Source organism: Zosterops lateralis (assembly GCF_965231275.1).
Source record: "Zosterops lateralis genome assembly, chromosome: Z".
Classification (NCBI taxonomy): Eukaryota; Metazoa; Chordata; class Aves; order Passeriformes; family Zosteropidae; genus Zosterops; species Zosterops lateralis.
In genome coordinates, this window is record NC_139800.1 from 8,316,903 (window position 1) to 8,326,222 (window position 9,320).

General features: G+C 37.8%; 1 protein-coding gene across 1 annotated transcript in view; it reads right to left on the bottom strand.

The window, feature by feature from the left end:
- Positions 1–8,809, bottom strand: part of PIK3R1 (phosphoinositide-3-kinase regulatory subunit 1) — a 55,433-nt gene extending 46,624 nt beyond the window's left edge. Inside the window, exon 1 of the mRNA XM_083883299.1 lies at positions 8,110–8,809. Within this exon, the coding sequence (XP_083739425.1) occupies positions 8,110–8,443 (334 nt within the window). The 5' untranslated portion in view covers positions 8,444–8,809. The remainder of the gene's footprint in view (positions 1–8,109) is intronic.
- Positions 8,810–9,320: the final 511 nt, after the last annotated feature.

Sequence of the window (9,320 nt, forward strand, 5' to 3'; positions counted from 1 at the left end):
TGTGCAAATAGGAAAAAGAATGAAAAAATTTCCCCTTAACTGCTTATTTCTGGAATGTTCCTGGATAGAGAGATAATGAAACCAGATACATCTGTGCAGACTTATCTATCATGACGCATAATTAGTGGTTTCTTTCATTAATTCCCTAATTTAAGTGCTTTCATCTACCTCCAGCAAAAAAGAGTTGAGGAAGAGGACTTGGAAATAAAAAAGTAACCTCACAAACTAAGAGGCTTCTCTTTGAGAGAGACTGCTGGAGAAGCTGTAACATGCCTAACTGATTTGCAGTGCACTATTCAAAAGTTCCTTTGCCAAGAATAGTCCTCCATGCTTATCTGCTATCTACCAATGTTATCCAAGCAGGATGAAGAGATCTTGGAAGAAATAGGTGATAGCATTTAAGTTTTCTCTCCTAACCCCAACAAATAAATTCCACTAATAAACAAGACATACAAACCTGGTGCAGCCATGCCTCCTGCTAGGTTGTGGTAACTCTATCCCAGCAAAAAAACAGCTCAGAGGTGCATTCCCTCTCAGACTACAGATCTCAGGTTGCACCACTCTTCCTCCCTTCCCAGGTGGCAAGCAGGAGGCTATGGAACTAGAGTGTTCAAACATGCATCCAACACATGCAACCCCACAGAGGAGAAAGAGCAAAGTAGAGACCACTTGAATGATACCAATCTAATGTGCTTGAATGGAATAGTTTGGCTTTTTCCACTACCTTTACAATTTTAGTGTTTGTTAGGGAAGCATCAAAATGTTCAAGGATAGCAGAATTAACTTTGTTTTTCTAAAACACAGACACTAAAAAGAAAAAAATAAAAGAAAAAAAAAAGAAAAGGCAAAAAAACCCACAGAGAAAAATCAACATCATCTATTTTACTGAAAAGATACAACAGTTGCTCAAGATGTTCTGGAACCTGAATGGACTCAAAGTAACCGCCATTCCTGCAAGATGTCTCCCTTCTGCAGGAGCATCCTCCCATCCCAGATGCCATGAAATGATTTGCCAGCACAGAAACTGGCATGTTTAGACCTACTGAAGGCAGATCTCACTTCTTGCCCTCAACATCCACAATCTCCAATGAAGGAATTATCTCAAATACTGGCCTCTGGGAAATGTTCTAACATAGCAAATGATGAGGAGTATACACAAACAGACCTAGTGGATTGTACAAGAAAACTGTCTGACAGCTAACTGAACTGTTAAAAACATTTTTCATCATTCATGTAATAGTTTATATAGTAGTTTTGAAGTATAAGATAGTCCCAAAAATATTTTTAAAGTGTAGAAATCATATGCAATTGCATCTTTCCCTGGATTAGGGCAGTAGTGTGTTTTTGAAAATCAGGTATCCTGTGAGGATCTTGTTATATGAAAAGCCATCAGCTTAAATAATTTTTTAATGCTGTCTTACATGCAAACAATTTTATGAAGTGGGTCAACATCTGAAAATAAAAAACAAGATCTCGATGCTATTCTTGTGGACTGTGACATACAGCATTTATAAAAGACTGAAAAAAGTCACGTTAGTACAAGAGGTTACTCCTGCTAATACTTCATGACAAGATTTCAGGCAATGTCTAAGGATGCAGGTGTTTGTACAGCAGAGTGGAAAAAAAAAGAAAACAAACAATAACCAAAACTCCAACAAAAAAGTCTACACATAATTGCATTTTAGACATGTATTTTTCTGAAAGCACAAACAAAAGTTAGCAACTGTTAACCAGAGATATTCTTTTTTTTTAAGCTAGAAATTTTCTCTAAGTTCTCCTGAGTACTCAGATTCCCACCAAAGTAATCTCAGGACTTAATACCCTTCTCCAGTTAAAATAAGCATGTCTTTAATATCATGTAATTCCCTTTGTCATTCTTAGCTATGAAAATAAAGAAGTTCTTTGTATTCTAGCCTTCAGATTGATTTCATGGATGTTCATCATGGAGAGCAGCTCTGGAGTAAGAGGCAGATGTGAAACAGTGCACAGCCAGCTGCAGTAACAGACCTGTGTTCTTTCACACAAGAAAATCTGGATGCATGTATGGCATCACACAACTATTTAAGTGGGCACAGTTATTTGCTCAGGGTGCTGAATGATCCATTCTTGGCAAACACTTAGTAGCACGTATTGCTGAAACTCACAAACTGATGTTATCACATGCAAGCCTAAGTAAGAACTATTTGCTAACCACTGAAGGTTTTTTTCATATGTTCCTGGATCACAGCTACAGGACCAGACCAAGATGATTCCAATGAGAGGTGTAGGCTAATTCACCTTTGCCATGCTTTACATCTGCCCCAGCTTTCATGTCAGTACAAAGTATTAGCAGACTAAATCAGAGTAGCAGAAGGCTAAGGAAAGGTAAGCAAAGCCAGTCAATATAAATGCCATTGTTATAATCATAGAAAGACATAATAAAATAAGTATAATACAAAACAGACAAATACTTGTTACAGCATCAAAATAGGAGTGTCTTATTCTTTCAGCTTCTTAATCCAAACTTAAGTGTAGTGTAAAAGAAGGCATTATTTTTATTAGATTAATTAGATTGATACAGTCTGGGAAAAGAGATTCATTTCAGTCACACAAAGCCTTTTCTGTCTAAGATCACCTTAGAGGATTAAAAGGTGGTTCTGTGTGCCCCAAGTGATATATTTTTCACAGAAATATATACTGTTCACTTAAAGTATTATTTTAAAAAGCTCTCTCTCTGATTTTTATCCTGTTAGGATTAAAACACAACGTGGAAGATGCTGGGTTTAGAGGTCCTTCCTCCCTCCTGCTTCCTTCCTCCTGCACCAGCAGGTGGGGCCAGGCATCAGCCATGAACTCGCCCGGGCCCTCCATCCACGTGCAGTTTGTGCTCTTGCAAACCTCATCCCTGTGCTTCCTGTGGTGCTTACAAAGCCTTTCTTAGTTATTATCAACCCTCACATTACCGCTGTGAAAATAATGCTCTCACTTCAGTGGAGCTTGCAAAAAAATCTTTGCAATCATCAGTGACAAAGCAGGTGGCAAAGACTTACCTGGCAGTTAGAAATTTGCCTAGAAATGTGATCACAAGCAGCCAGCAAGGCTCTATGCCAGGAACTTGCCCCATTTCTCAGTGCAAGTCAAACTCAACTGACATGAAAATTCACGACTGCAATGTAGTTCTGACAACTGCAGCAGGGCAAAAGCTTATACTCAAACTAGTTCTAAAAAGAAAGAAATCAGGGGTTCTGCCTTGAATGGTAAATATATTTACCATTTGTATTTGTCATGAGATACTGACTCATCACTTCATTCCCATAATTTCCTTTTTCCATTTGCCTAAATCAGGCAAGATGACTATTTTCTTCCCAATGGAGGCTCCAGGTTCTCTGCATTTCACTCACTCTTATGTCCCTCAATACACAAATGTAAATAATTTTCACAAATTGATTGTTACACTGGCTTTATAGCAAAACTAAAGAAACAAATCCTACAACACATCCAGTTAAACCATGCACAAACGGTTTTATGCCCTCTGTCAGTTTGGATCTCTGTCAGATATTGCATAACCTGGTTGGTGAAAGGAAAGAGTTTCCAAATGTTCCATGTCATTATCTTTGTGTAACTTGCTGATCTGTATCTGTTCTAGAAAACGGAAAAAAAGTTTAGGCTTTTTCTTTAAAAAAAAAAAAATCTGTTTTATAGCTCACCACAAGAAGGAAGAGCTTCAGATTATTTTTAGGCACAAAATCAGCTGAAATAGTACAAAGTGTCAACATAAACAACCCTTTTAAGTTACACAGGAAGTTGCAGGAAGCGCCAAAACATCAGAACAGACAAAATATTCATATAAAGTTCTGGTCAGCCCTTCTGCAATCTGATCTTCACTTCAAAGTGAGAATTTAGCATTCCAAGTTAAATCTAAAAGTATTTCAGTCAATCAATCAAAGCTTTATGCACCAAAGTCTGCCTAAGATCAGCCTTCACAAACCAGGTAGAGAAATGATACTGTATGAATCAACTCTAAATGCATGTGGTCGTATCAGATGAGATGAATGAACATTTGCAAAATGTATCTGGACTTTGTACAGCTTATGCACTTTTCATTTGCAAAGGGTTGAGGAAAACCAGCATAAGCCAGAGGAAGCAGCCTAATGTAGCTTCAATTACAAAGGAAAAAAAAAAAAAAAAGAAATCATTCCAAAAGAAAAGACTCCAGTCATGTAAAATCTTTACTGCTTCACATAAACTTTAGATGTCTAATGCGGGGAATAAAAATGACCCTATGCTGTGTCCCCACTGTTGCAAGTACCTCAATTCTCCCAGCTACAGCCAGGCACCCTTGTCTGGTGGGAAGAAAAAATGTGGCAGGTTGGGCCACTTGGAACCTCACAACAGTGAGAGGAATTACATCTGCTTTGCCACAGCTCTGACATGCACCAGGCCTGAGACTGGAAGGTGCTAGAGACTTCTTGGGGCTTTCATTTCTCTTTTATTTTCATATCCTTTCAGAAGCAACTTTAAAAAAAATCCCCACAAAATCAGACCAAACCTAGCTCTTTATTGACAAAGATAAGGGGAAGACAGGCAAAATGTAACAGTCCTAAAATTTCAGCCAAGGAATGCCAATTTTTGTCTTAACCAATGGTCCTAGAAACTTAAATAAGTCACTAATAAAATAAAAATATGTGGAAAGATTTAGGTGTTTTAATGGAATTTAAGACCACCAGCAAGGCAGGGAGGTTGTTTCCAGATTGGGTTTTAACATTTAGGAAGCTCCCTGTTTCAAAGTAAGACTGACTGTACAAGACACGGGCCTGATGAGCAGCTCTGCCCCTGCCACCAGCCTCAAGGACTGCAAAGTGTGTTCAGATGTCTGTGATTATTTGTGTATGAGTAATACACCAGTGTGAGTATTGGCAGCATTGGGCTTAAATACTCCAAATTATATCTAATACCAAACAATCTGGACATTGATGAGCAAGTGATCAGGCTTAATAAAGCCAAGGGAAAAAACCATTCAGAGTGAATAATTAAGTATTAATGTGTATTGAAAATATAAGAAAATGTTTTCTTCAAAAAAATAAACCCAGGTATAAGGCAAAATTAAAAGAACTTCTTTGATTATGCATATATATTCTTTGAAATCTCAAGTTTCTGATACTCTTATTCAACATATATGCAACAGGGCTACATAGAGAATTGACTCTTTAAAGAATTAAAAAGGTATACAGATTACAAATAAATGAAGTATGTTTAAGAAGTCTTAAATTACAGTTCCCCATTAATTTGACATTTTAATCTACAGTACTTTCAATTCATCAAGTAGTGAAAATGCAAACTTGACTGCTTTTGGTCAGGCAAGTTTCACACTGAACATTAATTTATTTGAAATACACTCTAAGGGTGCAGAGAGAAGTATCATCCTGGGAGGAATCTCTTGGCCTACTGCCCATTCCATTGGCTGCTGGACAATGTAACTGTACTACTCCCTGCCCCAAATAACATCTACAAAAATAGTGAAGCCACCTGGAAGTCAAACATATATTGCTACATTGCCCTTTATCTGAACTATATTTCTGCCCTTACCTCTGGTTTTACTGTAAATTTTTGTAGCATTCTGCTAACTTTAAAACTTTGTCTTCATATTGATTTTTATAATACTCTTTCAGTACAACATTTCCAAATTTGTTTCTAAGATTCAAAGCACTCTCTGCCTTAGATCTCTTCTAAGAGAGAAAAGATCTGTAAAGAGACAACTTATAATTATTTTTCCTAATTTCTTTTAGGAAAGCATACTTTATTTTAACAGTAATTAAGCCTGATGTTCAAATGTCTGTTCAGGAGAGTCTAATATCTGGCCTTAGGGCATTATGGAGGTGTCTTGCCTCTCATATGAAGCTTAAAATCTTTAATTCAAAACCAGCTATGGCAATGTTTTTTTCTTTTTTTTTAGGAGAAGAAGAAGAAAATAAGGTTGACTGCAGGCTGATTCTTAAACATTTTAGAGCACGGCAGGATTATGTGTGCAGAGTTTGAGGTGAAGATTCCCAGTTAAAACAGAACCCTTTCTTCTGTCCAATTCCTACAGTCCCCCAGTATTAAAAATAAACACATTGCACGGAAATAGTACTTTGTCTAAAAACAATAAACCTCACATAGGACATCAGATATAACCAGAGCCCCCCAAACCTGCAGCAGAATTTCCCAAAGTAACTCCTAGCAGCAGAAACTCCCATAAATGTCTGTTACAAACACAGTCCTGGGGCAGGCTTGGAAACATCAAGATTAACACCAGGACTTCCCAGCGCAGAGCTGTGGCCAGCTCACAGCATGGAGCTGTGAACAGGAGCATGGAGCAAGCATGAGCACTGAAGCCAAAGAAGTTACAAAGTGCTGCTTTTTAAACCAATAAACATCAAAGCAGGGATGCTAGTTGCTTTACCACAGCATGCACACGTAAAGAATGATATTTTCTTTCCATTCTCTGCTGCTCAAAGTGACCTATCAGCATTGAGGTGTCTATCAAAAAAGCCATATTTATTCTGCGGTTACAGAGAATGGTCTCAACTATCTCCACAGGTGGGTTAAGAAAAGAGTCAGTGTCACCTAAGCAGCGCACATTAATATCCAATACAAAGATCAAAGATGCAATAGTTTTTCTTTTCAAAGGAAATACTCCATTTTCAGAACTATGCTAATGAAAAAGAAAACATGAGGCTCTAATGACTAGTAATTAAGAGTTCAAGGGCTTCAGAGACAGGGACACTATAACTTAAAATGCCATTACCCTCTATATTATGCCACTATAACTTAAAATCCTCATCTGCACTCAGCTTCATCCTAACAATGACTTACACCTAGGCACTGCAGACTTACAAGCAACACTTGCTACAGTGCTTCAGAACATTGCTATATAAACCAATGCAGATTCACTCTCTATTAAGTCCCCACCAACCTAGAAATGCTTCTGCCAGGTTAATTTGGTTGCCACGTACATTTTTATGTATTTCTGCCCTTATCATTGCTGGGTATCAGCACAGCTGAATACGAAAACTTATAATATGCACAGGGGGATTAAAGTTGATAAACTGATACCACAAATTTGCAAGTGATGCTGCAAACATTTCTGTGTAGGCAATGTGATACTATTCATTACTATGGTGTCACTGTGAAAATCATAATCACATACTACAACTCTTATTACCTACAGTTAGAAATCCAAAGAATTTATGAAGTATTAGAAGTTAAAGAAATATAAGCCACTTTAGTCTTCTCCAATAGGCTGTAAAGTCAATTCTAAAATGTACTTGGCTTGTTCATCTGTAAAACCCAACTATATGAATGTCAGTAGGTAAAGGAGACAAAATCACTTGGAGGAAGAGTTTTTTTGTTTTGTTTTGTTTTACCCCAAAGCTTTTCCAACTATAAAAGAGAAGACCTGTTTCTTCTCTTAACAGAAGAATTCTGATAAAATTCTGAGTTCTGCTTAACATACTGTTGCGAACACAGATTAAAAAGCAATTTAGAGGTATTTCCTCTGTTTAACATTTTTTTATATAAGGCTGTCTTTTTCTACTGTATGCCAAATCCTCAAAAATGATAGATCTTAATTTTTCTCTATTATGATTTCATTTTTAAATATTCATTCTTACCTTTAATGCCACAAGTAACCTCCCATGACCAGAATATATCTTTTCCTGCTAGCAGGAGATTTGTGGTAAGAACATACTTTTATTTAGAAGGCATAGTATTGGACTCACCAAGAGCTTTCTCAATAGTGAGCTTGATGGACCACAAAAGGAAACACTTCCATCAGTTTCTTAGAAATCTAAAATAAATGTTAACCAGCTCTCTTTTTCCACTTAAGTTTTCACCATGGAGAATTATAAACACACTTTCCAACCTGTGAGAGGTATCTCACACTAAGTCACTGGTCTCTGTGCCTGAGATAAACCACATGAAACCACGAAGTGTGTGAGCTAAATATTACAATGTAAAAACAATTCTTACTTGACTGAAAGGAGCTGTACACTAAAAATGCTGACCAGCAGGTGCCATATACACGAATGTACACTCAGACAAGACTGTGAAACAAAAATACCTGAAACCATGCACCTTCTGAATACTGACCTTGTTGCTCACTCTCTGATTCAGCTCTTGCAGGACTTGGTGCTACTGGAAGAGGCCGAGGAGGACGAGGCTTTGGAGTGGGGGGAGATATTTTTTTTCTTCCAATGTATTCTACATAAGTTCCTGGGAAATCCCCCCTCTCCCCTGTGGTTTCATTAAAGCCATTCAACCAACCAATTTCTTCAGGCTTTGCTTCTTCCCCTTCACTGAATCCAAGTGCTAGTAAGGTACCTTTATTCACAGTTAATATATCTCCTAAGTGCAAGTCAATGTCTTCTTCTCGCTCTTTTTTGTAGTCATATAAAGCTCTGTATTGATATCCCTCAGCACTCATCTTGGCAAATGATTTAACATTCAAAAGTGTTATTAAACAGTATTAAAATGCAATTGTCCAGTTATAGTTTTATGTACAGAGAAATTCAAGATGAATTAAATGGGATGACGAAAATGTCCCTTAAGTAATAAAATCCAAGAGAGAATGAAAAACACCAGTCTGCCTTTTCACTGCTGATGTTTTTACCAATGTATTTACTCTTAGTCACTGTCTCTTGCAGAAGTTAAGCCTCCCAGTTCTTCTGTGTCTAGCAATATTCTTCCAAATAGTTCTTTTCCTGGGCTTGCCGGCACTTCTGTGTCTCCATACACAAGTTCAGCCAACTCTTCAGCCAGTCACGCTTTCTTCAGATGTATTTGCCACAGACTGCCCACATACCTTAAATATGCTGCCACCAAACTCTGCACACATGCTTTTCCTGGAAAGAGAAGAGAAGAGAAACCTGATGAAATCACTTCACATTTTCTCAATGATTGTGAGCTTTGTATTCTACCTATGACTAAAGCTTTCTGCAACCCTAGCAAAGACTGTGTCCCACACAAGAACACTATGTAACAATAAAATCAAACAAGAGCACAAAAAAGATCTCCTGCTAATGTTTGCTTTTTTATAAAGGATATATGCCTAACTTCTTGAATCAAATGTGTACCCCTGCAATACGAGGCATGCTTCCTTCTCTGTAACTTCTGGCTACTGAAGAGTCTCAGGGTGAGAGGGCTAAGCCCTGGAGCTATCCCTCCAGTGCAGTATCCAACCTGGCAGCAAGATTTATATATTATCTCCCTGAAGCCAGACAGCCACACCCCTTCTCCACGAAAGGTCTGTCAAGGCAGAGGAGGAGCTTACTGTAATTAGCACTGACCACTGGGGTATTCAG